At 37.1% G+C, this 27800-nt stretch overlaps 1 protein-coding gene across 1 annotated transcript; it reads left to right on the top strand.

The window, feature by feature from the left end:
- On the top strand, positions 1–26028 carry LOC150080883 (uncharacterized). The gene is made up of 3 exons (XM_090382011.1): positions 1–37; positions 19250–19441; positions 25960–26028. Exons 1-2 carry the CDS (start codon positions 26–28, stop codon positions 19433–19435), a joined length of 198 nt encoding a protein of 65 aa, XP_090238137.1. The 5' UTR covers positions 1–25; the 3' UTR covers positions 19436–19441; positions 25960–26028.
- Positions 26029–27800: the final 1772 nt, after the last annotated feature.

The raw sequence follows: 27800 nt of genomic DNA, 5'->3' as shown, positions 1-27800 counted from the left end.
TGAGCACAACTTTTGTTTAGAAGTAATGGAAAAGCAGGTAAGGTAAGAGGTAGTGTACATGTAGACGAAAATTATTCGTTCTTCTCTTTTACATTTTTAATTATATATAATTAGGGCTTTGTCTGGCGTGCACCGGGATTAGCGCGTCCAGGTTATATAAATTTTCCTGTTACCTGCGCTTCCCATAAACCTACGGAAAAACCAATGTATAAACAATAGCAAAACTAAAATTTTGGAAATGTATTAATGTAAACCATATTGTAGCTTTGTAACTAACAAAAGGGTATGTAACAAATCAGTCAAAACAAGTAAGATTTAACCTTATTTTATTTTAAACAAGTTAGGTAAAAACGTACACAGTGCGTTCCATTTCATGCGCGTGTGAATTTTTTATTTTATTTTTTCTGTGATTAATGGAAGTGAAAAGCAAATGCGGCCATCTTCATATCAATTAATTACTAAGATTCTAACTTTATAGAATACTTAATAAAACTCTGTAGTTTCACGTTCTCTAAATTTAGACGTTCAGTTTGAGGGTAATGAATATTATACAATTTACAACTGTATAATATTTATTATCATTCTCCCATATACTTTTTTAGGTCTCTCTCTCGCTCTCTCTCATACAGTGGCGGCCACATAAATTCAGTGTTGCCAATTTAGCGGAATTGCTTCAGCTTTGGCGGATTAAAATATGTAATAGCGGATAGCGGTTTTTTTAGCGGAATGAGTTTATATGTAAACATTTTAAATATGTTTAGCATTTTATATATTTTAGCAATGTAACATTTAAATTAAGAAATATTTATTTAACAATATAAATATTTCATAATTGAAATGTTTTATTGATATACATCGTAAACATAGTAGTGATATCTTATTTAATAGTTTTTTTTTTTTATAAAGCAAAGAATCGGTTTTATATTATTCAGGGATCCCCTGAGGGGAACCACAACAATTTCAATACGTAGTTACGATATGACCGTTGGTTCATAGCTTTAAATTGTTTAATCAAATCTAAAAATGTGGAAAAAATTCTAATGAATTAGCCCCACCTTTTTTTGAAACCGCGAAGGAATGCCATTGGATTATTTTTCTTCGTCGTAATTGAATCATCTGGAGAAACAAAATTATAGCGATGAATAACCTCATCATGGGTATAATTAATGTCTTGGTACAGATCTTTATATGCAGGCCATCCATCACTGATGATTCTTGTACCTGACAATATTCTTTTTCTTATAATTGATAATAGAGTTGTTTTATCTCTATTTTCTACCGGAACTAAAAAAACATCGTTTGGTAATTCTTTCGAATGCACCAAAAACCCATTGTGTTCCTATTAGTCGTCCTCTATTATTTTATTATTAGCTATACGGTGCAAGGAAGCCTGAGGCTTATGTTGCACCAGCCGAAAAAAAAAAAAAAAAATCTGAATTATTGAGAGAGAGAGAGAGAGAGAAGTAGAAGGGAATCACCAAGAAAGAGAAGAACGATGATGATATCCAGCTCAGGACCCTGGGTATCCCAAGTCCATGCTCACCAGATGTGAGTCCCTGGAGTTATTATATATTTTCTTTTGAAAAATGCTGATTCATCAATTTCAACTTCGATAGGTAGCTTTCCATTTTCTGAAATCCCCCTAGTTAACTATCTTAATTATTGATATCATGCAGATCTCCCTCAGATCTTTGCATTTTCCAATTACAGTTTTTTTTATGTTTTTTTATTGATATTTAAATCAAGAGCAATGCGATCCTGAGTCTAATCTTAGGACCAGAAGCATAGAAATAATAAATTTTGAGATAACGCTAATGTACTATCATCAAAAAAGATTTATGTCTAATACTCTTTGTTTTACGGCAAACTTCACCAAAAGCTGTATTTTGCAAAATGCGATTTTTCGCCAACCAAGAAATGAAGTGATTAATATTGCCACTGCATAAATTCATCAACTCCGTTAAACGGTAGTTGTTATTATTATTATTATTATTATTATTATTAGCCATAAGGTGCAAGGAAGCCTGAGGCTTATACTGCACCAGCAAAAAAAAAAAAAAAAAAAAAAAAAATTGATTTACCCTGTGTGTGTGTGTGTGTGTGTGTGTGTGTGTGTGTGTGTGTGTGTGTGTGTGTGTGTGTGTGTGAGAGAGAGAGAGAGAGAGAGAGAGAGAGAGAGAGAGAGAGAGAGAGAGAGAGAGAGAAGTAAAAGGAAATCACCAAGAAAGAGAAGAATGATGATATCCAGCTCAAGACCCTGGGTGTGCCAAGCCCATACTCACCAGATGTGAGCCCCTGGGGTTAATTTTTTGACTTCTTCCTCAGAATAAACTGCATTTGATATGCAATTTGGAAGTTTTTGTATGGACATAATGTAGGGGTGTTAAAATTTTTTATGGCACCCATTAATAGGATTTAACCCAAATGAAAATTTAAAAAGTTGGCGGGTTAAGTGTTAAAAATAGCGGATTTTGAGCATGCGGCTAGCGGGAAGTATTATTAAGAGTTGGCAACACTGCATAAATTGTATCAGTGTAAATTTGTTACCAAAAAAAGCATTACAATTGAAATAATTGGCCCATAGCCTTAATATGGTTATACAGTGATGTAAAATGATTGATAAGAAAATATATTAAAAAAAATAAAACTACTTAGACATATTTATTTACAAATAATCACAGAAATACAATGCAGTTCATATGAATACCTTTTTCATTGCGACCAATGTTTGAAATTAACATTACGTAAATAAGATGGAAAATATATATACTGTGCAAACAAATACGGTTACAATACCATCAGACCTTCTATTACAGATATCAGTATTTTCTTGGCTGACCACTAGCTTTGCTCCTTTTTAGCATGGAATGTATCAGATTCTTGATATAATCGTTGTTAGACATAAATAATAAATAAATAAATAAATAAATATTCATTTATTGCAAATACAGCAAGCCCATCACAGCACATGGCTAGGGGCAGATAAGAATACAGAGGAAATGATATAAAGTATATGTACATAGCAAATTTTATATAGATATTAACAATGGCTAGGAATTTTAGTTATGAAATTTAAAAAATTGTAGAACAGGGCATTTAGTTTTCAGCTGCCATTACTGGGTTGGATTATTTTTCTTCATTTCATCGGAGATCTGACTCCTGTAGGCTTCAGAGTTGATTAACCTGTTGCAATCAATGTTGTGATGATTTATGAAGTGAAGAGATGCATTGGGGAACATTCTGTCCATTTGTTTGAGCCTGGAGAGGTTGGATTTGAATCGCTGGTTTCTTGTATTTTCCCTGTTGGGGGCAGCTATTATATTGCCTAAATTTGGTGAATCGCATGCAGAGGTGATTATCTTTGCAAGAAGCATGACTCCAGACTCGTTGATCATCTGTTGCAGAGGCTTTGTTTTTAGGTTTTTATAAAGCTGTTGCCTGGATATTGTATGTGGAAAGCGAAGCTTCCTATTGAGCCATCTAAGAACCCAATATTCTAGGGCAAGGAATTTCTTGACGGTTACTTGAGGAGCACCAGACCAGATTTCGGAAGCATAGGACAGAATGGGAAAGATGCATCTTTGAACATGCTTAATGACTGTTTTTCTGTCTTGAATCGCTGCTGTTTCTTGTTTCATTAACCATTTTGCTTTTTGAATTTTTTGAGCAACATATAAATAGTGGGCATTAAAGGAGAGATTTTTATCAAAAACAACTCCAAGGTCTTTGTGAGCGTAAACATTTGGGATTGGGACATCTGCAATTTTGATTTCTATGTGGTTGGGTTGTTTCTGAAGGGAATAAGTAATTTGAGCAGATTTGCTTGCATTTATATTCAGATTGAGATCTTTCAGGTACTTGATGATTTCACAAATCTGTGAGTTCGCATCATTGATAACTTTGCGAATATCATCACTGGCTTTGGAGGTTATAAATAACTTTAAATCATCAGCATATGCCAGTAGATTTGGATTTTCTTGTAGAAGTGGTTGAAGAGATGCTGAAAATATCGTACTGGAGAGAACGGCTCCTTGGGGAATGCCTGTTGAGGTTGTGACGAGAATATCGTCAGTATTAGTGGGGAAGAGGAGAAGTCTGCGATTTAGGCTGTATTGAAGATAGGAAATAATCATTGTGTCAACGAGAAAGTGATTTTTTAGTATTTGAAAAGCTTTTTTGAGATCTATGTTGTCGAAAGCACCTTTGATGTCAAAATAAAATACGTCGCATTGTGCCTTGTCTTGAAATGCAGTTTGGATGCGTACAATGGTGTCAGCTAAGCTTGTTGTTGTGGAGCGCCCTCTGGGACCAAAATGCATATTGACAGGTGCCTTGGCGAAGATTGCATGTTGAAGATATGGGAGCATAATTTTTTCAATAATTTTAGTGATTATTGACGAAATAGCAATTGGTCGATGGCCGGGATGGTTATTTCTGCAAGCTTTTTTAGGAATCAGCGTAATCCTGAAAGTTTTCCACTGTCTTGGAAGGAATGGCTGGCAGATGCACCTGGAAATGATATGCACTAACGAATCAATGATGTATACGCTGGACAATCTAATAATAAAACCAGGGATGCCGTCAGGGCCTTCACTACTATCTGGGCGTATTTGGTTAACTGCACGCTGAACTGTATTTTTGTTCACAAGTTGGTTAATTAGCAGGGCTTGATTCGGAGACACATCATGTTGCACTTTGTCTGCTTGTTCATAGGAATTAAATGCTATAAATCTGTTTTGTATACCTTCAGTGAAAATGTCAGATCTGCTTGTTTTCATATTGCATCTTATCCATTCAACAACTAGATCATGCTGTAAGGTAGCTGTTGTTTTTGTAGATAGTGCTCTTTTATTGTGCTTTAGCGTGGACATAACATAATTTTTGTATGACTGAATTTTTTTGAGTTGAAACAAAGCTCTGCTCTTTTTATATTTTATGTGTGCTGATGAAGTGCCGTATTTCTTCCACTGTCTGTGGTATTTTTGCTTACTTTTAAAGTATGGTTTCAGGTGGGATTTGAACCAAGGTTTGGAGTGAGAGGATATTCTAACAAGTTTGGATGCCGACTCTGTTTTCAGTTGATTCAGCCATTTTATAAGAAGAAAGGTGGCGTCCTGTATAGGAATATTTTTGAGAGAATCCCATGGGTAGTATTTTAAGAGCTGCAAAAACTTTTCTTTCTGAAGGAATTTAATTGATGATATTCTTTTAGTGATTTCCAGAGGGGGGCGAGGATTCCCGCAGCAAATTGTTGCTTGCAGTTCTATACTTTTGTGGTCAGATTTAAATGTAATGTTCGTACTAGATTTTTCATGCAGTGGAAAGTTAGAGTATACAAGATCAAGCGCTTGATTACCTCTTGTAACAGGGACATTGATTTTGTTTGCTCCTAGAACTAAAAATGAGTCAGACAGCAGCTTCATTTGTAGATTATATTTGGGCAGGGGAAGGTTAAAGTCGCCCATTATAATGATGTTAGTTTGAGGCTTAAGAACAGTAGTGATCCAGGTTATTACTTCATTAATGATGTCATCAGTAGGTCCAGGCGGAATATAAATATTATAAATTTGAAGCAGAGATTCCTTAACTTGAATTAGTAGGGAAATTCCTTCAAAGTTGAAAGTATTAGAGTTGTATGTGTTCAAAACTTTAAATTTGGATTTTAAAATTATTGCTGTCCCACCACCTCTACGATTAATTCTTGATGTCATGAATGGCGTGTAGCTGAGATTCTTCGGCAGTAGGAAAACATCTTGTAAAGATTCCTGCATCCACGTTTCAACTAAACATATGATGTCATGCGATTCTTCAACCATTAATGAAATAAGCGTAGACAGTTTATTTTTTATGCTTCTTACATTTTGAAGAAAAATGCTGAGATGGACATTTGTGTTAGAAGGATGTTTGCAAACAGATGTATTAGATGGCAAATTAAATGATGGATTAGGATGAGAATTAGGAATATTATTCTTGCAATGTTATCTTGCTTGATGGCTTTTTGGTAGTTTAAAACTGCTTTTTCAGACACTCCAACAGTTTTAAATCGAGTTCAAATGGGACTATTTCTTGACCATGTGATAAGGCCATATTGCATGAATTTCACATAAAAATAAAAATAAAAATAATAAAAAAAAAACTGATAAAACACTCAGTGTTTGAAACAAGTTAAAATTAGCATACTAGAAATTGTATTAAATGATTATGTAATGGTGTACTAATCTTACGTGCAGTATGGCGAGTTACGGATGCGAGGAATTTTTATGGGCCTTTTTCACGACGTGGCTCGGTCTGAGGCGATGGTAGCATGTTTTTTTTTTTTTTTTTTTTTCTTTTTCTTTTTCACCTGGAAACTCAGGTTTTTTTCGTCCAGAAAACATCAAATCGATCACGAACAATTTATAGACATAACATATACGCGCAATATAGCCTAAACTGATGATGCGCCTAAAAAAAACACCGCAATAACGGTAATGGGGCAAGGCGCAGAGTCACATTGGAAAACAATTTTTTCCTTGAAAGAGGTCTCTAATGACCTTTAAAAATTGTGTAAGAATCGCATTAGTAGCACCATTCACAAAATGTATTCTGCTCACTCCTTTGCCCAAACCACCTGACCAAATGGAAAATTTACTGTTGACTAAATACAGTCAGGGCAATAGCTTCGTGACATCCACGCTGAACGCAGCGTCACCATCCAATCCGTTGTTAAAATTGGCTTCTTCAGAGAATATTACAGATTTCTATTGCACAATTGTCAAAGAAGCATGTTCTTAAGTTCAGGTTCGTCTTTTACCTCATGTATTCTGCTCACTCCTTTGCCAATAAAAGCTTCTTAGGAAGTCGCTTTCAATCCATCACAAGTCTTCATTGGACAGTTCTATTACGTACGTTTACCCCAATATGTTCTTTCAAAACTCTGTCCTGTGCTGTAGTACTTGTCTGTTTCAGTCCAGTTCCAGATTTAATTGGTCTCGAGTTTCTTTGTAACTATGACACAGCAGACTGGTTACTAACTTTTCCAGCTATATAAAATTCTGTTTATACTCCGGCACGACAACCAAGTCAGTAGAGTTTGAAATAAATCGACAATACAAATATTTATCGTATTTAGTAGTCACGGGCTTGAACCCCGGTCCACTCAAGGAACGCGTGCTATGCACTTTCGCTCCTGACCACTGGGCTACGTTAGGCCTGTCGACTAGAAGAGCCCTGGCTCTCAGGAGTAATAATTTCACTTTTCTTCCTTGGAATTAACCGAGTGTATGCCATACCGCTGCTGAATAGGACGTGAAGAGAGAGATAGCAGTAAGTGGGTGCTTTTATAAACAAGATGATATCACCCCGATATTTCAAAATGATGATGCAATATCACACTATTTTTACAGGATGATGTAATAGTCTTTAGATGACATTATTTTACACCTATAGAGGAAGTTATTAAGGAAATATTAAAAGGTTGACAAATTGTGGCCGTCTCTCTGTGTGTGTGTGTGTGTGGTAAAATTACTGTCTGTTGAAAAGTGCGAAGATCGATGCGTAAATTACACAAAATGCCAAACTAATAAAATAGTAGCAGAAATTGGAGATGTTTAACCTTTAAACATCGTGAGAAAGATAGAAAGAATGTGAATATCCTATATGATATAATTAATTAAGAAAAATTATAGGCTGAATTGGATAGCCAATTAGAGAGAAGGGAACTGTAAAGCAAAAAATGATTAAATGATTAAATTATTATATAGAGTAATAGCAAGCTTCAGACATGGGTAGGCAATTTTGGTCATAAGTCTAAGAAAGTGGTAGAGAAATTATAAAATTAAAATCTGATGTTAGCTAAAAATAAATACTGATACGTGATCAGGTATTTCATCAGGGGACTACACCTGATCATGTATCAAAGACTGCGTTTCTATACTTGTCCGTACCTGTGGAAGGAAAGCAAATTTAAGAATAAAACTAAGTGGGGGGTTAAAGCAGTAGAATGTTCACAAAAATATGGAAAAGGTAGTCCCAACGCATTGTATGTTTTGAACAAATTAATTGAAGTAAATAAGAAGTGAAATGGTAATAAAATTAAAATAAGTTCTTACAGTGTAACCTAGTTGCAATAATAGGTGGTTATAAGCGAATTACGCGATTTAGAATAAATTTAGAGAGAATATGTATATGAAGCTAGTGCAAGCAAATGGTATAAGGCAAGGGAGTGAATCGACGAAATGGAAGGGATGAAAGTTTAGATTAAAAAAAAAAAAAAAAGCGAAGATAGCCAGAGATTAAGGACAGTAGGAACGTTCGTATCACCTAAGTATTACACCAATAGCTTTACGAACGAGAAAAAAAGAGAAGTAGAAAGTATAAAGATAAAAAGCTGAGAAAAATATATTAAAGATTACTTGGGCTAGCTGGGATCGTAAAGCCCATTTTTAAGTAAGGGACTTGACTAAGAGAGAGTTAGTAGAAAGAAAGAGACTAATACCAGATGCTTGCGGTGTAAGAAGTGAAAAATTAAAACGGAAAGAATTACGAAAAAGTAGATAGTTGCTAATATAGAGTATAAAATAGATACCTGGAATTTTCAAGTAATGTGTAGTAAGTAGTTAAGGCGGGAAAATATCCAGTTGAATCGATTCGTATAGCTGAAGCAGTAACAAATTAGAAAGAATACCTGGAACTTACAATAATTTATAGTGAAAAGCGGACTTAAAAGAAAGCTGCAAAAAGAGGTTAGAATTAGTGACCTCTATAGTCTGATAAAATATGTGTGTATATGTTACGGTAAATTTGATTATGAATAATTACCGGTTAATATGTATAATCGCCAATAATATTGGAGAATTTAATAAATATATAGCAATTTATTAAATATACCGGTCATTTTACATATTCTCCAGCGCTCCCTGGTGTATTTGATAAATAGGACAGAGAAATCATATGAATGAAATGAAGGGAAGTGCTTCTGCGCACTATCGAACCGACTAGCCGCTTCTAAAACCTACATTATACCGCCATTTAGTTAGTGTTGTGCTGAACGAGAACGACCAATGTGTCTACATTTCTACCCGTTTAATGCAACGTTATACTTATAGATAAAGTTAAACGTATTTAGTTTATGTCCATAGGTAAGTTTTCTTTGAAAAACAATTAGAAATTAACGTGTAATGAAAATTTTTGTAGTTTGCCAAAGTGTAACGGTTATGGATACCATTGAAAGAATGAAAGAAAGTTTTACTGCAAATTTAACGAAAGTAATAGAAACAAAATGCAGTAACAAAGGTTTTATAACGAAAGAAAAATATATACAGCTGATAAATGACATTTTTGCGCTAAAATTGAAAACCACAGGGAAAACTCCACCAGATTACCAAAGACTCAAGCGCTATGATATAATTAAAGTAGGTGATTGTAATAAATTGATTTACCCTGTTCAAAAAAAATAACCAAAGCATAAAATATTATGTCTGCACTGAGGAAATTGATGCAATACATAATATTCATATAGCTATTGGCCATGGGGGAAGAAATCGGATGAACGAAATTAAAAAAAAAGTATAAAAATATAATCGCTGAGTCTGTAATCGTATATTTAAACTTATGTGAGCCTTGTCAGAAGAAAAGTAAAGTTCCTAAAAAAAGGCTTAGTGGTTAAGCCAATGGTGTTTAACGAAATGAATAGTAGGTGTCAGGTAGACCTGATTGACATGCAAAGTCAGCAAGACAAGGGATACAAATTTATTCTTGTATATCAAGACCACCTAACAAAATTTGTACAATTGCGTCCCTTAAAAAGCAAACGTGCTGAAGAAGTTGCTTATGTTTTATTGGATATATTTACTATTTTACTTTTATTGGATATATTTACTATTTTTGGAGCTCCTTCTATCCTTCAAAGCGATAACGGTCGCGAATAAAGTTATCAAAGAATTATGTTCTTCTTGGGAAGAACTCAAAATCGTACATGGTAAACCTCGGCACAGCCAGAGTCAAGGTTCTGTCGAGCGTGCAAACCAGGACATAGAGAATATATTGAGTACGTGGCTAGAAACTAATGAAACACGCAACTGGAGTGAGGGATTACGATTTGTTCAATTAATGAAAAATAGAGCATATCACCAAGGAATTAAATGAAGCCCCTATGAAGCTATGTTTGGTTCTCCCATTAAAATTGGCCTCAAAACCTCATGGCTTCCCAAAGAAGTTGTTGTTAATTTAAAAGAAGAGGAAGAACTAGAAAACATAATGAAGCAATTTAAAAATGATCATATGATAGAGAAGGAATCAAATATTTATGATTCTGGAGAGATTGCAGGAGACACTAGCATAAAGAGTATTGAAACTGAAAATGACAATATAATGGAGAACATTGATGAGAATATGGAAAACGTTGAAGAGAATATGAAGAACGTTGAAGAGAATAACAAGGACTTGGATAATATTGTTGCGAAAAGGAAAGAACAAATATATAGAAAACGTAAAATAGTAAAAGAAAATCTTGAAATACAAGCTAAAAAAATGACAAACGTGTCTAACAAAAAGTTTCCTACTGGAAAAGTATGTGATACGGTACAGATGTTGACATGATGTTGATAGAGCCAGAAGCGACCCAAGAAATTTGCTTGGCAGTTATTATGGATATTGACAATAGTGGACTATATAAATTGGGTACAAAGAAAGGGAAATTGGCCAACCTTTATACTAGAAATGAGTTTTCTATATGCCATGAAAAATTTATAAGTGTCGCGGAAGTTCCAGACTCCGAATTATCTTTGCGGGAGTGTGTTAAGAAGTTTTCCATATTTGGTGGTCAAGGTTACAAAAAATGTAATTGTAAAGGAAAATGCAACAGTAATAAATGTAGTTGTAGAAATAGTAACAAACTGTGCAATTCAAAATGTCATCATAGTTTATCTTGTAATAATAAATAACATTAAACTTTTAATTAAACATTAAAAAAATTTAATTAACATTAAATTTTTTTTTAGTATTCTGTTGGCATCTAATTTCAATTAATCAATATTACCAGTGAGCATTGAAGTTTATTCATAATATCCGGTATGTTTGATAGATTAAGCACATTCTCCAATATTATTGGGAATTATACATAATATAAAGTATACATAATGTAACTTATGTATACGTTCCGATTTATCATATTGCCCGTAACATATAGATACAAAAGTGAAACGAAGGCAGGGAGAAAATAATAACAGCAGAAATTATATACAGTAGTGCAAATAGATAGCTGGAAGATATATTTTGAATGACTCAATTCCGTAGACAGAAGGTTGTAGTAGTAGTAGTAGTGGCATGTGATGCAAGAAAGCAAATGTATGAGCTTATGCAGCATCAGCCAAAAAAAAAAAAAAAATCACACCATTCCCTCCAAATGCCTGTCCAGTTTCTCCTTAAATTTATTCAACCTATCAACTTCCACAACGACAGATGGAAGTTTGTTCCAGCAATTAACCACCCGCTGGCTAAAGGCAAATTTCCGCACATCTATTCTACATCTGTCTTTTCTTAATTTGAATTTATGCCCCCTTAGGTTCGTAATCTGAACAAGTGGAAGGATCCCATCAGAAGTCAGCGTGCTCAACCCATTCAAGGCCTTATATACCTCAATCAGATCACCGCGCAGGTGCCTAGTCTCCAGCCACTGCAATTTGCAGAACTTAAGCCTCTCTTGGTAAGAGGATCCCTTCATTCCCCTCACCAATCTTGTTGCCCTTCTCTGTACACGCTCAAGTAAATCTACATCCTTCCTAAAATGAGGCCTCCAGACCTGTACGCAGTACTCAAGGCGTGGCCTGACCATTGCCTTATACAGAGGAATAATCACCTCCTTTTCCCTGCTAGCAAAATTCCTATATATCATTGACAAAACCCCATGATCTGCCCTGGCAGCCTGTCTGCATTGCTCAGAAAACTTCATATCTGTCTGCACAATACTCCCAGGTCTTTCATTTTCTACCACCTTAAGTGTAGTACCACACAGTTGGTACGTTTCTCAGGGGTTACTTCTACCCATATGCAGTACTTTGCATTTGTCAAGGTTAAACTTCAGTTGCCACTTCTTAGCCCATCTGCCCAAATTAGCCAGATCCTGTTGCAGTAGCACACTGCCATTACTGTCATTAACAACCCTGCCAACCTTTGTATCATCTGCAAACTTCGACATTAAGCCTGATATACCTTCATCAATATCAGTGATAAATATACAAAACAACAGTGGACCTAACACCGAACCCTGTGGGACTCCACTAATAACATTAGTCCAAGAAGAGCAGCACCCATTGATTACCACCCTCTGTCTTCTCGCACTTAACCATCCTTTTATCCATTGTAGCAACTTACCCTTAATACCATTCTGCTCCAATTTGTACAATAGTCTTCCATGCGCAACAGTGTCAAAAGCTTTCCTGAAATCCAAATATATGATATCAAAATTATTTTTTGCATCCAATTCCTTTGTAACCACATCATAATAACCTATCAAATTTGTCAGACAAGACTTTCCCTTAACAAAACCATGCTGTGTCTGAATTATTGCTGCAGTCTTGTCTAGATGATCCTAGATGAAAGGCTGAAGATCAGTGGCGTAGCTACCCTTTTTTCAGGCTCGGAGGCAAAGAACATGTTCGGGCCCCTACTTAATTAATGAAAATTGCAAAAATATAAACACGAGAAGATTAAAAAAAATTGAAACCATTAATAATTCCTCCTCTGCTTCTGATAAATATGTATAATGTTTACTTTTTTGAAGGTATAAATGATGTATTAAAAAATAAATACCGAATTTATATCAAACCCTATTTTTATTATTGTAAAACAAAACCCAATAGCTTTAATTAAAAAAGTGATCAGTGAAAAAAAGATTTAAAGATCAACAGAAATACATACAAAATGATCAGTGGAAAAAAAAAATTACTGTCTATCTATAAAGTAAACAAAGCTAACTAGGTAGTAAGCAATCTTTATTCACATTAACAAAAATTCAAGCCTTAAGTAAATGAATAATATCTATAAATAATAAGATTTGAATTAAAATATGCATGAACTTAAAACCTGAGTAACAATAATAAATATATACATGATATGTATACATGCAGATATAAATGACAAAATAAAAATACATAATAAAATATACAGAAGCGAAAATAAACACCGCATCAAAAACATACACATACACGCATATAATAGTTTTGGAGTAATTTTAAAACAAATCATTGAAATAAGTAATCAATTCTATATGTTAAATCTAGTCTATATACACAAAAAAAGTTTTATAACAAATATTTTAAACTTTAATCAAAATTGTCTCCTAGCCTTTTTAGTCAAAAAAAAAATCTATAATTTCGTTGAAATCAACAGAATTCACTACACCGTTTTCTATGCTTAAGGTGGACAAATCGCTAAATCGATCTTGGCCTATTGTGTTCCTTATATATGTTTCAATTTCGAAAAACTCCTTTCGACACCAGCCACAGTAACCGGCAAGATCAAGAATATAAAACATGCCGTTGTAACGTCTGTAACAAATGCAGAAAACGACGTGTGTTTTTAATTAAAAAAAGGTTTTAATTAAAGTTATTTAAAACTTTAATTAAAACCTTAAATAAGTTTTAATGTAATTAAAACTTATTTTAATTAAAATAAGGTCTTATAGCCGAAAAATTTTCGGCGATAAGAAACGCATGCCCTGAAGAATATCGACAATTTATTCCGGAATGATACTCCTTCATTTCTTCATTTGAATGTGGGTTATTCACAAATGACCACTCTTTAAGACATCCTTCAGAGAAAAATTCAAGAGGGAGTGGTATGGTCATCACGGTCTAGTGATTTTCACGTTTGTCTATACTCTCCTGATCTATACGTAAAACAAATTAAAATTTGTTCCCGCACATATAATTACAGTGCAACTGTATACGTTTAGCAACTTTTCACTTTAAAAGCATCCTGTATATACAAGGGCGGTCAAAAAAAACTGCCTCACTTGTGAATTTTGCAAATAATGTTAAAATCAGGTTGCAGAAATGTTCGAAATGTATTAGATGGGATATATATCCCTATGAATGAGATCCAATGAAAAGACTCCACCTGATATACCCAATTGCCATAAATATCTTCCCAAAGGGTAAAATGCATAATTAATGGAAATATGAGAAATCATGCAAATGGCAATCATGACAACTAAACATACATTTTATTGCATTGACGTGTACAAACTGAAATGACAAGTTAACGTAATAGTATTATCTACTGTAAATCAGAAAAACAAGTCCTCAATATTTTGTTGTTCCTCCTCGAGCTGCAATTACAGTCTTACAACGATTTGGCATAGAGTTAATCAACTTCTGGATATACGGTTGCCCAATTTCGTGGTACCATCAGTGTTGCCATTTTAGCGGTTTTCCCGCTAGATTTAGCGGAATTGCTTCAGGTTTAGCGGATTTTTTAGCGGGAAGAGTATAAATGTTTAGCATTTTATATATTTTGGCAATGTAACATTTAAATTAAGAAATATTTATTTAACAAATATTAAATTAATTGTTCAAGTAATTATTTAATTAACAATAAAAATATTTCATAATTGAAATGTTTTATCGATATACATCGTAAACATAGTAGGGATATCATATTTCATAGTTTTTTTGTTGTTTTTTTTTATAAAGCGAAGAATCGGTTTTATATTATTCTGGAATTTCCCTGAGGAGAACCCCAACAATTTTACGTAGTTACGCCCGCGGTCAAACGACCTGACCGTTGGGTCATAGCTTTAATTGTTGAATCAAATCTAAAAATGTGGGAAAAATTCTAATGACGCCTTTTTTGAAACCGCGAAGAAATGGCATTGAATAATTTTTATTCGTCGTATTTGATTGGCTTCCAAGAAATGCGATCCCAATTACCGACATAACATTAAAAGTCATTTAAAAACTTTCAAACATATTAAGTCAGTAGAAGAACCATTTTCACCTAATAGATCAGGCAACCAATCTAAATTAAATTTTCCCACCAAGAATTTACAAACAGTGGAAGCTGAAGCAAAGTTAAGTTTGTTTGTTGTGCTCACTCGTCAATACTGGCAATAGACCACCTTGGTGAATTATGTAAGAATGCATTCCAAGATCAAACAGCCAAAACTTTAAAAATTCATCGAACAAAATGCAACGGCGTTATTTTTATTTTATTTTTTTTTTTTTGATTTGGTAGTTGGTGGCGCATCGGCTTCTGTGGCCATATTGCACCTCCCAAGGTTTTTGCAGTACTTTGATCCAAGCCCGAGGCGGGAATCGAACCCGCGACCTTTGGGTTGCCGGGCAGGTACTTTACCCACTCGGCTAGCCCGGTCGGCTGCAACGGCGTTATAAAATATATCCTACACCCCCACTTTCAGAAAGATTTATTATAGTCAGTGCTCAATGGCTTTTCAAATTATAGTTTGTTACTAGATGAATCAAACGATATTAGTGTAACAAAACTATTAGGTATTGCAATTGTGTATTATGATGAGCAATTCGATAAAAGAGTTTCTACATTCTTAGCTCTTGTAGAATTAGATCAATGTAATGCTGAAAATATTTCAAATTCAATTAAAATAACGCTGGAAATTTTTAAACTTCCTTTAAATAAATTTTCTGTTTATACTCCGGGACGACCAAACGGTCAGAGGGGTTTACAAGATACACAGAATACAAGAAACAGTATCGTATTCAGCAGTCACGGGCTTGAACCGCGGTCACTCAAGGCACGTGTACTTGCGCGCGGTACCTGCACCCGCACGCCTGACCACTAGGCTACGGCATCAGAGCCAGTCTGTTTTCAGTATCATTTAATCTACCTTCCATAATTACAATATACCAAAAATAATATGATGAATTAGCTGAAACGATTTAAACCAGAATTTAAATAATTTGTGGGCATTGGGACAGATAATGCTAGCGTTATGATTGGAGTTAATAACAGCGTTTATACACATTTGAAGTCCGATGTACCGAAATTGATATTAATTAAATGCTTATGTCATTCTTTGCAATTAGCAGTATCTCATGCAACCCGCGAAACATTCCCTAGAAGTCTAGAATTCATGATCGCTGAAACTTATAATTGGTTTAGTAAATCCACTAGCTGACAAAATCAATTCAAATATTTATACAGTGCCATAAACGATGGTGCAGATCCGAAAAAGATAGTTCATTCGTGTCAAACAAGGTGATTATCCATTGAAGTTGCTATAACAAGAAATTTAGAACAGTATATTGAAATAAAAGCCCATTTTGAAATAACTCGTTTGACTGACAAACGTTATACTGCACAACTTCTTTATTCAATGTTCAAAGATGAAAGTAATTTAGCGTATATTTTATTTTTAAAACCTATCTTATCTGAAGTACAAAGAGTAGACAAATCTTTTGAATCAAATTGAAAAAAATGAGCAACAGTATATAAACATTACAGCAGGCATTCACCAAATGCAGAACCCTCCTCACCGACAGAAGCTTGAACATCATGCTCAAATTACGCACATTGAAATGCTACATCTGGCCAATACTGCTCTACGGTGTAGAAACCTGGACTCTAACATCAGCCACTACAAAAAAGCTCCAGGCCTTCGAAATGTGGCTCTACCGAAGAATGCTGAAAATTCCGTGGACAGCCAAGATAACCAACGCACAGGTCTTGCAGGACATGCACACGGAACGAGACCTGCTCAAAACCATCATCAACAGGAAATGCAAATACCTAGGTCACATCGCTAGGAACCAACAAAAATATCACCTACTACCACTCATCCTGGAGGGAAAGATCGAAGGCAAGAAACGCCCAGGCAGACCGAAATGGCATGGCTAGATAACATCAACACCTGGCTTCACATGACAACAGCACAAATTCTACACGCAGCGCTAGACAGAGAACAATATCAAAACGAAGTCGCAAACGCCATTCGGCAGCATTAAAGAAGAAGATCAACAATACAATGAAGTTTTGGTCAGAAGTTTAGAAATATCGAGATGCAAGCGGTGAAAATCCATTTAAAGAAATTAGCCAATTTGCATTGGGTATTTTAATTTTGCCATTATCCAATGCAGATGTGGAAAGAATATTCAGCAACTTAAATCTAGTAAAAAACAAAACACGCAACAGAATGAGTGTTGGCATGGTTAATGCAATCTTATCAGTACGACGGGCTCAAAAGTGTTGTAAAAATTGTTTTACCTGAAGAAGTGCTTCGCAAAATAGGTACACAAGAAGCATATGATGAGGAGATATTGAATTTCGAAATTAATTTAGATTTTTAGATATTGATTTTATATTAAAAACAGAAAATAAATAACTATTTATATATACTATTTGTTTGTTTGTTTGTTTGTTTTTATTCACTACAAAGTACAAACAAATGAAAATTTAAAAAATTTGGCAGGTTAAGTGTTAAAAATAGCGGATTTTGAGTATGCGGCTAGCGGGAAATATTATTAAGAGTTGGCAACACTGGGTACCACACCCTTACAATGCTCTCCTGCAGCTGAAGCTTACTTGTTAGCTCCTTCTGAGCAATTTTAGACGACATTATATATAACAGCAATTTTCAATAAGGTTCAAATCTTGACTGTTGCCGGGCATGTCCACCACTGTAATGCCAGCATTTCTGAGGTATGACAGCACCTTAAGAGAGAAAAACGAGGGAAAACATTGGTATAAACATGCTTAAAGCCTTGTGAGACAAGAAGACAAACTCATCATTAAATCTAAATGGCACAAAACTTATCAATTTTGCTGTGTGGCAAGGTGTTGAGTCCTGTTGAAAAATGCAGTTTTGGACGTCTGTGTGGTAATCCCTAATAACGGGTTTCAGGCACTCCTCCAACAGCAGTGTAGGTTTCTGCATTCACCGTTCCGTTAATAAACTTAATTCGCTCCACCCCTTTGTTTGTTAGCATCCCCAGACCATCTGACCGGCGAGGAACCTTACACTCCGATTTTCCTCTTCTGACATATCGCTTCCCATCCGAGCCATGAAGGTTGAATTTCGATTCGTCAGAAAAGATGACGGTATTCCATTGCTCTTTTGTCCATGAAACATGCGCTTTAGCCCAAGCAAGTCATTTCTTCCTCATTTGTTGGGTCAACAAAGGCTTCTTCTTTGACCGATAGGCATGCAGACCACATTCCGAAAGCCATCTTTGGATAATTCGTGCACTTGTTTCAACACAGAGGCCATCTCAAAGTCCAGTTTTAGATCAGGAGCACTAGCATGGCGATTACGAAGCCATAGCCATTTCAATCTTGGGAAGGCGTAGTCACTCTCTCTCTCTCTCTCTCTCTCTCTCTCTCTCTCTCTCTCTCTCTCTCTCTCTCTCTCACGGCCTGATCCAAGTCTTCTCTTCACATCACCGGTATCATGTTTTAATTTCAGCACCCGGGATATTGTTGACTGGTAGCAGTCTATTTTATCAGCGATACTATGTGTAGAAAGCCCTTCCTGGGATAGTGTAATAGCTACATTTTTTTCTTGGTGTCAACTGAACATATGTAGCCATGCTTACACCTCCGCAAAACAGGATAATAATGAGCGTGTATACCTTTCCAACACCATATTTATAGAAACGGTTGATGCAATACCTTGCAATTACTGTCTGATGCAATAGAAGCGTTATCTGAAACAATGCCTTTGCTTTGCGACAAACAAAATGACTGTAATCAAACAATATCTTATACTATTCACTACAAATGTTACTTTATGCCACTGTATGTCTGACAAGAAACAATTTTCGGATCTATGTTCACATGACCTTTTTCGTCGTTTTGGCGAGCAAAATTTACTTCCCAACTTTGGCCAGACCTTGTATATAATTGTAACTGCAAGCCTCCGATGGACTGGAGCGCACCAGGATATTCCGTCCCAGTTCGTCACAAACATCGGTCGCGTCATGTATATACTCGGTTATTACAAATAAGATATTTTATTACTGAAAATTTTCCAGTTTGACACTGAATAACTAAGGTAACAATTGCTAAATACGAGGTTACGAGAACTATTTAATAAAGTAAATCTTTGTTTATTTCTCCTCTTTGCATGCTATTAATCAATTTTCTTACTGATATATGAACAAAAACGAATCCAAACATTAAAAAACAAACAAAAAAAAATAATAAAAAATAAAGGAAAATTAACGGATTTATTGTGTTAATACACATTTCTAAATTCTCAATAAATTTGTATCTATAGGCCGTCACTGTTTTCTTGTAGGCTATTGTTATTATGTTGTTGCTGTTTGTGGCAGCGGTTACAGTGAAGTCCCATCATGAAGGGGTTAGTATCAAGGTTTATCGCGGTCCTTCTCACGGTCATCACGATTTTGCCCCATTTGGTTATTATGTAAAACTGCCAGCAGATCACCATAAGCACCATCATCATCACCATCACCATCATTAAGCGCAGGTAAGTTTTCTTTGAGTAGTTAGTTGCAACTTATGTATGATTGCTGATATATGTATGATAAAGGACCGCATAAAATGATCAAAACGGGTGTTTTGTACTGAATGTAGATCAATTCTGTCTTTATTGCGAACTGCAGCTGTTGCACTAATTAACATTCTATAAAGTTTATTCATTCAAGCAAAAAAATGCAGACCATATTAGTTTGGCTTGAATTTGCGAGGCTGTTGTTGTTGTTGTTATTATTCTCTTCTTTCTTTCTTCTCCTTATGGTCTTTTTTCCATTCCCACAACCGGTACTGGTACCAAGTGTGTGTGACAGTTATTATGTCCGGCTATTATTATTATTATTATTATTATTAGTCGAGGAACACTTACCTGTAGATGTTCAGGCTTTCTGGAGTTCCTCGAAGGTGTTCTCTAGAAGGATTATTGCTGCTAGCTTCTGGGTCTGGTTTCGCAGGGCAACTCGTTACAACAAAAAACGTAAACTGGGAACCATCCAACGCACCATCCTTCTTACTATTACAAGGGCATGCTGCATAGTTAGCAACCCAGCCCTTCAGGTTCTTACGGGCATCCTTCCGCTTGATCTTGAGGTTATTCGAAGGGGCCTCCACTACTGTCTATCCAGGGGTATACCAGCAATTATCCTTGGACACTCCATCAATAACCTGAATGAAATCAGGCAGGAAAAGAAACAAATTGCAATCCTACTACTTCAGACGTGGCAGGACAGATGGACTGCTACCGACAAGGGCCCAATCACCAAGAAATTTATACCTTATGTGAATGCTGTATTTCCCAAGTCTCCAAATTGGTTCTCTCCTGGTCTTTATACCAACTACTATACAAATTCATTGACAACCGCTACTGGGCATGTGGTGAAGTAGAAGACTGTAACCATCTAGTATATACCTGTCAACACTATGAGGACCTCCGCAGCATCCTGTTTACTCGTATACAAGCTAACCCTCAAAGAAATGAACACTTATTCATCACAGAAGAAAACTACTACTATGAGTTTACCAAGTTTGCACAAGCCCTCTTCACAAGACGGAGCACCCTATTGTCAACACAAAATAGGAACAACCCAAACATCTGATCCTTGCCTAACTGGCCAACCGATCTTAACCTGGATAGGATCAACTGGCGTACGGGACCACCTGATTCCTCAGTGGCAACTTACACCCAGCTCTCTTGCTGTGTCTTATTTATCGTCTTTCCCTGGTTCCCCTTTCACCCGATGGCGCTTATTGCTCCATTGATAACCTGGAGGATTCCTTCGCCTACATCCTCCATATTTCTAGCTATACCCTCCTTTCTTGCGTACACTCTGTACTTCCCCAACTCTACTTTTTTTTTTCTTTTGTCTTCGTCCAGGAAGCTCTGGCGACCCTGGCGGAGACAAGCCAGAGAATAATAGGCAGCCTGACTACCTCCTAGTGGTGTGTGCGGGCAACGTGGAGTCCCACCAGGGGCCCTGCGGCCAAATGCCCAGACACACAACAACCTAACGCAATATGTCATATACAACACAACACTTTTCTGGCATTTACAGTAGTATTGTATTCCTTCACAGCGAACATATGATGCAGATGTGGGAAATCACAGGTGGCGCCTGACCCTAATACTATGCACACTATGCTGCTAGCTTCTTACGCCCCACACTGCTCATCACCTCCCGTGCCTGCCACACAGTGAGTACTCACGCCCTCCAGGTCTTGGCTGGTGCCTTACCCCTCGACCTTGAGATCATTAGAACTGGTCTATTGTAGCACCTTTCTAAGGGAAACCCACAAACCTTCCTGAACTTTACAAGCCGCCGTAGCCTAGTGGTCAGGCGCGCGGGTGCATAAGTACACGTGCATTGAGTGACCGGGGTTCAAGCCCGTGACTGCTGAATATGGTGCTGTTTCTTGAATTCTGTCTATCTTGTTAACTCCTTTTGACTGTTTGGTCATCCCGGAGTATAAACAGAAAATTTATTTATTTATTTTTTATTTAATTAATTCAGCAAATGGCAAGGCAGCTGAAAAATATCGCCTCCATGCCCATCTGCAGCAGGAATGGCAAACCAGGTGGTCAAACTCGACCAAGGGAGAAATCACCAGAAAATTCTTACCAGATGTCAATAGAACCTTCCCCAAACCCCCACCATGGTTCTTGCCAGGCCTATACACAACGTTTTTACTTACTGGTCACGGTTCTATAAATGCTAAACTCGCTGCTCTCGGCATCACAGAGGACCCAACATGTACCTGCGGGGGCTTGAGAGCTGGCATAACCTTGTTGCATAACCTTGTTGACGACTGCCAGCTATATTAGCTTTGCTGTATCTTCATTACGAAGATCAGATATATTCCAAAGGATTAAGAATCTCACCTCTTAGACACCCAGGATGAATATAGTCCCTTCTCTTGCTTTGCAAAGGATCTCTTCACAAGACCAAGAACCCTCCTGGCACAACAAAGGCAGACTTGAACAAGATGATCCACAATAGATGATCCGGGGATATGTGGTGGTCATTCCCTGACCTTTCCGTATCCTCCGTATTTGGTGGTCACGGGATCGAACCCTGGTCTAATCAAGAAGCGTGTGCTACGCACTGCTGCTCCTGCCCACCTGGCTACGGAGGCGCCAACAGAACTGTAAGAAGGACAATTCTTGACCCCCCTGCTGAAATCAACAACCACTAATTTGGACATTACCAACTGGACTGACAGCAACAAAGGCCTTTTGGCAACCTACACCAGAACTCTCTTGTACGGTGCCTTCTTTACCACTTCCTGGGGAGGAGATGGTCTCTGTCCCACCCCTTCTCGCTCCCCATTCTTCCTTCTGGTGGGACATGGGCCTGTCCCACTGTCAAATGCAGGGGTCAATCTCTCTATCGACCCCTTACTTCCAACTTCTACACTTCAGTCTCCCCACCCACCCTGTCTACTTCACACAGCATATGCCTCACACAATCGATACTTAAAAGCACTAAAATTCTGTTCGCCCAATTTTTCGGCCTTATGCACCTTTCTGTGTATAACCCCTATAGAGTCGTTATTTTTTTATTTAAAAAAAAAAAAAAAAATATATATATATATATATATATTTTTTTTTTAGGCCTTTGCCATTGAAATCCCAGGAAATTAGGTAGCAGGGCCTGCCAGAGTTCAAATTATGTGCTGGTGTACCTGGTCTGCCTCCACGAAGCGAAGTGTGGGCAACATTGGGTCCCATTAGGGGCTCAGCGGCTAAATGACTAGATGAACAAAGGTACACAACACTACACCGTACAATAACCATACACTTTTAAATTTCTGGCATTTACAGTGAACTGTATCACACGACAATGTAAACTCGCGGTGATAGGAGAAACCCCCGGTACCGTTTGACCCTCAACCCACTGCACTGCTGCTAGCTTCTTATGTAGGCTGTTTTTCATCATGGCGGTAGTTAACATAGTGATCGTCGCTTGTTCCATATGCTACATCTCTTTGACTTCCTGTCTACTTCCTAATCTTAGGTTTTCCTTCCCGCAGGTTTTCTGGAGGCTGCTGGTGTAGGGTACCGCTGTGTCAATCAGGTAGGTAGTCATTTCCTTCTTATCAGTGAGGATTATGTCCGGTTTGTTATGAGAATCATCTTGTGCATTCTTATGCGGTCCCTTGTGTGTATGGGTCTCTAGTAAGGCATGACATTCATGCGAGTGTAATTCAAAAAATAAGTTACACTTGACCATTGTACCCAAAGAGACATTTATTGAGGTATGTAACCTTATGCAATAGAAAGCACATACCTTGCACTACTTTTCCACATAGTCACCGAGATGGTGTAAACACTTCTCGGAACGTGTGACTAAAAATTCAATTCCCTGATGATAGAAATCCACTCCTTGGTCATTCAGCTACCGTCGAACTGTTGTTTGCACCTGCTCATCATTTGCAAATCGTTGTCCCCTAGATGTTTATCAGCTTGCTGAAATGTGATAGTCACAAGGCGAAAGATCAGACTGTATGGCGGATGTTGCCATACCTCCCTTCCAAAACTTTGGAGCAAGTGTTATGTTGTGCGTTCATTGTGTGGCATGCTACCAATTTCAAACTGCTGGTACTACTTCACTATGGCTGGACGCGACACTGCATTTTCCCCATGCACCATTGTTATTTCACGATGAATCTCGAAAATATTCAGACGTTTCACCCACAAAAATGGTACTGTTCTGCGTACCTCGAACTTGGAGTAACATTCTTGCTGACATGCCATTATGAACGTTTGCTCCTACACAACTGTTACCGCTACGTCGACGAAACTCACCTACCAAGGGGCGTACGATATGAACTCCATTCCGCATAGGCGTCACATTTGTTGCGCAATTATACCAAGAGATGGTGGCAGGTGTAACTTATTTTTTGAATGCCCCTCGTACTTGTAATACGGTATACCTTCTTTGATCAACAGGTATTTCTTTGCTAGCTGGTTTCTGATGTATTATCCTTGCGACCTGGCCGTGTCTGAATGTATTCCATCTGGGTGATCACCCTGAATCCAGCAGTAATCTGTTGGATTGTTTGTCGTGCAATGTGGCATCGTCGACATGCGTCATCTGTCACTCTGGGATCCTTGACAATGTATTTTGCAGTTCCCAGTATTACTTACCTGGTCTTCCAGGCTCACGAGAACTGACGCTTACGATCTTCGCTAGGATGAGTCGGATGAAGACACGACTGATCGCCCGCCCTCCAAAAAGAAGAGTAGGAAGCCACCGACCCGGGCCGGCACTGAGACATCCTCACAACGCGAACCCTCTTTCCAGCAGGAAATGATGCAGGCACCCAATGATAAGCCCTCTAGTGCCATAGCACAAAGTGACGGCAACTGACCTGATGCCACTTTGACTGCAGACACTCCCAGCTTAAATACTTCAAAAATGCCTGAAGGCGCAGTGGCATATAAATTCCTGGCCCTTGGTTCAGAGCTTGAGAAGCTCATGCATGATTCCAACAACAGAATAATCACTGCTCTGAGAAGCGATATCATTAAAATCTGGAGCAAAATGGAATACCTTCTGCTCAATTCCCATATTGAGAACATAAAGGCCCAGGCGAAGTTGGAAGCATATCTGGACGGCCTGGAGAAATGAAACGCTACAGCACCCCCGCACCTTTGCTAAAGTGCTGAGGAACCCAGTAGGACAAAAGTCCGACACCTGGTGGATGATGCAACCAACCAGAGAAAGCGGACCCTACTAAAGGAACCACACCTTGTAATACTAATCACTACCCATTTATATTTAACCGACCGTATATTACAATTTTCTCTTCATAATTTACGCCTCTTCTGTTTTCCCTCTTATGTACATATTTTCTGAAAATCACAATCTGCAGAAATGCAAGTTTAATGTTAAAAGTAGTTACCATAAAAAAAAAAAAAAAAAAAAAAAAAAAGAGTACTTTCAGGGTCAAAAGGAATTTTCGTACGACTTTTTTTATGGGTTATAGAAAATTCTGATAAAAATTAGTTTTTAAATTTATTAATTTGGATAATTATTTACAATTAATTATTAGCTCGCATGGAAAATGCATGATCCAGCACTAAAAGTCCATCAGCACAAGCGTCCAATAATACAGTTATTCCTGAGATGATTTAAAGCAAATCCAGCATTTACAACCATTTTACAATCCGGAATACACAAATGCTTGCAATACAGTCTTGTCCTGAACCCTACTAACATCCTACTGTCTAGGGATGCGACGTTGATCCCAAATGAACAAGTAAATAATCTGTTCTTGCCTTTAATAATTTGCCTTTGCAATGGGTTGCCCTTGCAGTACTTTCAAACAGATGGGCCATCCAAAAGCTTAATTGGCTATTTATTTAAAAGTTGAGAGAACTGTTATAGCCTATTTCATGAGGAACTGGTTCCCCCATTAGATAGTAGGGGCCTCTAGTCCCAGTACGTAGGAGAAACAGTTGTAAACAAGTTGCTCGAAGTGGTCTGCCACGAAATAAATTTTCAAAGTGTAATATAGATAAAGCTATCTGTTAAAAGTAGTGCAAAATCAGAGCAACTCTTTACAAAGGTAAGTTTGATTTACCATGAAAAATTAAGACTCATGCAGTTTAATTCCTACTAGTTCAAAAACATGAAAGGGCAAGACAGTCATTATAAATAAGTTCGTTTTTTTGTGTGCGCTTAATACTCATTGTATACCCTAATGTACCCCTCCCCCTTCTAAAGCTGCTTAACCACTAGGTATATCTCTAAAAGCTGGCAGCTCTCAATCTCCGAGGTGCCGGATTTTAAAGAGTTTACTGTATTTTTCTGTTTGAGCCAAATAAATCTGGACAGGGAAGCAAATGTTTGCTGCCCCATTCAGATGTCATATATTTGTAGATATAATTTCCTACTGCTTGATATAATGTAAGTACATTATTTCCATATGGCTCATGAAAAAGGTTAGCTGAGGTTTGAGCAGTTTATTAATAGTTTACATTTTATATTTATATTAATTTTCATGTTTCAGGTGAAAAATTTATCGACGACCTTTGATTTCATGAAAGTCTGAGAGGGCATACTGCTGCTATTGCTGAGCTTCAAACTGCAGAATGAAATCTGTTCTATCCTCTGTTATGTGAGAGTTGCTACTTGAGAATCATTATGTGCGTAACTCAATAAACTCGTTTCATATTAGTTCATCGTTGTATTTTCTTGTTTGTATTTAACCATCACACACACACACAGTCCAATTTTTTTTTTTTACTATATTACTTAACCATCAGTTTAAATGTTTAGATGTTCATTTTGTCAGCTGACATTTCAGCTATAGCAACAACAAATTATAACATAAAGAACTATAACAACAACAACAACGTAGGGAGTGTGAGGTAAGGATCGCGATGTAAGGAGTGTGAGGAAATGAGGCGACAACTCAGCGTTGTTATGGGCCTATATGAGAGCTTGAAGGACAGGGTGGATGCCCTCGAAGGATCTAAATTGAGAGCCCATCAAGCTCTCAGCTGCCCACATCAACGTCAGAGCTTGCACTTGATCATCACACAACACAGCGTCAACCTCCAAGGTAGAATGCGCTGGTCCCACAGGAACTAGTAGTTCCTGTGGGACCAGCGCATGAGTTGGTGACTATTGTTAGGGAAACGGGAGACATGATATGTAAAAAGGATAGGTGGAACAGGACCAGGGTATGTCTGCCAGGGGAAAAGGTTGATAACGTTGTAGAGCAGATATCATCTTTTAAGGACACAAAAGGTGATATTGTTGTACAGGCAGAGGTGAAGCTGATTCTTGCACAATTTCTATTAGAATAAGTAGCGACCTGGAGCGAGGGGTGCTGGGGGTTTCAGGGACTGATGGCAGTCATCGTGAAACAGTGGGTATATGGGATGTGGTAGAGTAACAAATAATAAGGATAGGTACATGTATACTTGCATGTATACCAATCCTAGAAGTATAGTAAATAAATTTGATGAATTTGAAGTGTTGGTCAAGACATCAAAGGCGGATATTGTTGGGATAGCAGAGACGTGGTGTCACACGGATATAAGGAATCCAGAACTGGAATTTGGCGAGTATAATGTGTACAGAAAGGATAGACAGGATAGGAAGGGAGGAGGTGTTATGCTGTTAATTAAGAAAAACATAAAATCAAAAGAAGTGCATCCAATTGATATAGATGAACAGTACACTGTTGAGTCAGTTTGTTGTGACACTGCAAAAGCAAAAATAAGAGTAGGAGTGTGGTATAGGCCTAATGATTTCAATGAGTACAATGAACAATTGTACAGAGAAATAGAGTGGGCTAGTAAATTAGAATGTCTTATAATTGGGGGGGATTTTAACTTCCCAGATATTGACAGGAACTTGTGGGTTGGTCACTCACACACTAGTAAGACTTTTGTGGATTTATTGGATGATTGTTTTATTCAGCAGCATGTTCGAGAGGGTAATACTCTTGATCTGGTTATCAGCAGAGATTCGTGTATTAAGAATTTACAGATAAAGGAACCACTAGGTGGCAGTGATCACAGTGTAATGATGTGTGATTTACTTAAAGATATAATTACCATCAGGGGTAAAGGAAAGGCTTTTTGCATCCGTAAAGTTGAGTACAATGGTCTGAGACAGTTTTTAAATTCTGTACAGTGGGATCAACTGACGATGTTACCAGCAGTAAATTCTAAGTGGGAAGCATTAAAGGAATTAATCGTGGATGCTACTAAAAGTTTCATATCTATTAAAAAATATTGTTCAAGGTTTAGACCTAAATGGTTATCAAATGAACTGAAAGGGCAAGACGAGACTCGTGAAAGGGAACAAAATGCATGGGATGCATATAAATTATCAAGC

The sequence above is a fragment of the Mastigoproctus giganteus genome, chromosome 9, assembly GCF_048544385.1.
Source record: "Mastigoproctus giganteus isolate SK-2022 chromosome 9, ASM4854438v1, whole genome shotgun sequence".
Taxonomy (NCBI): Eukaryota; Metazoa; Arthropoda; class Arachnida; order Uropygi; family Thelyphonidae; genus Mastigoproctus; species Mastigoproctus giganteus.
The sequence above is the reverse complement of the archived record's forward strand: the minus strand, read 5'-3'. Positions and strand labels throughout refer to the sequence as shown.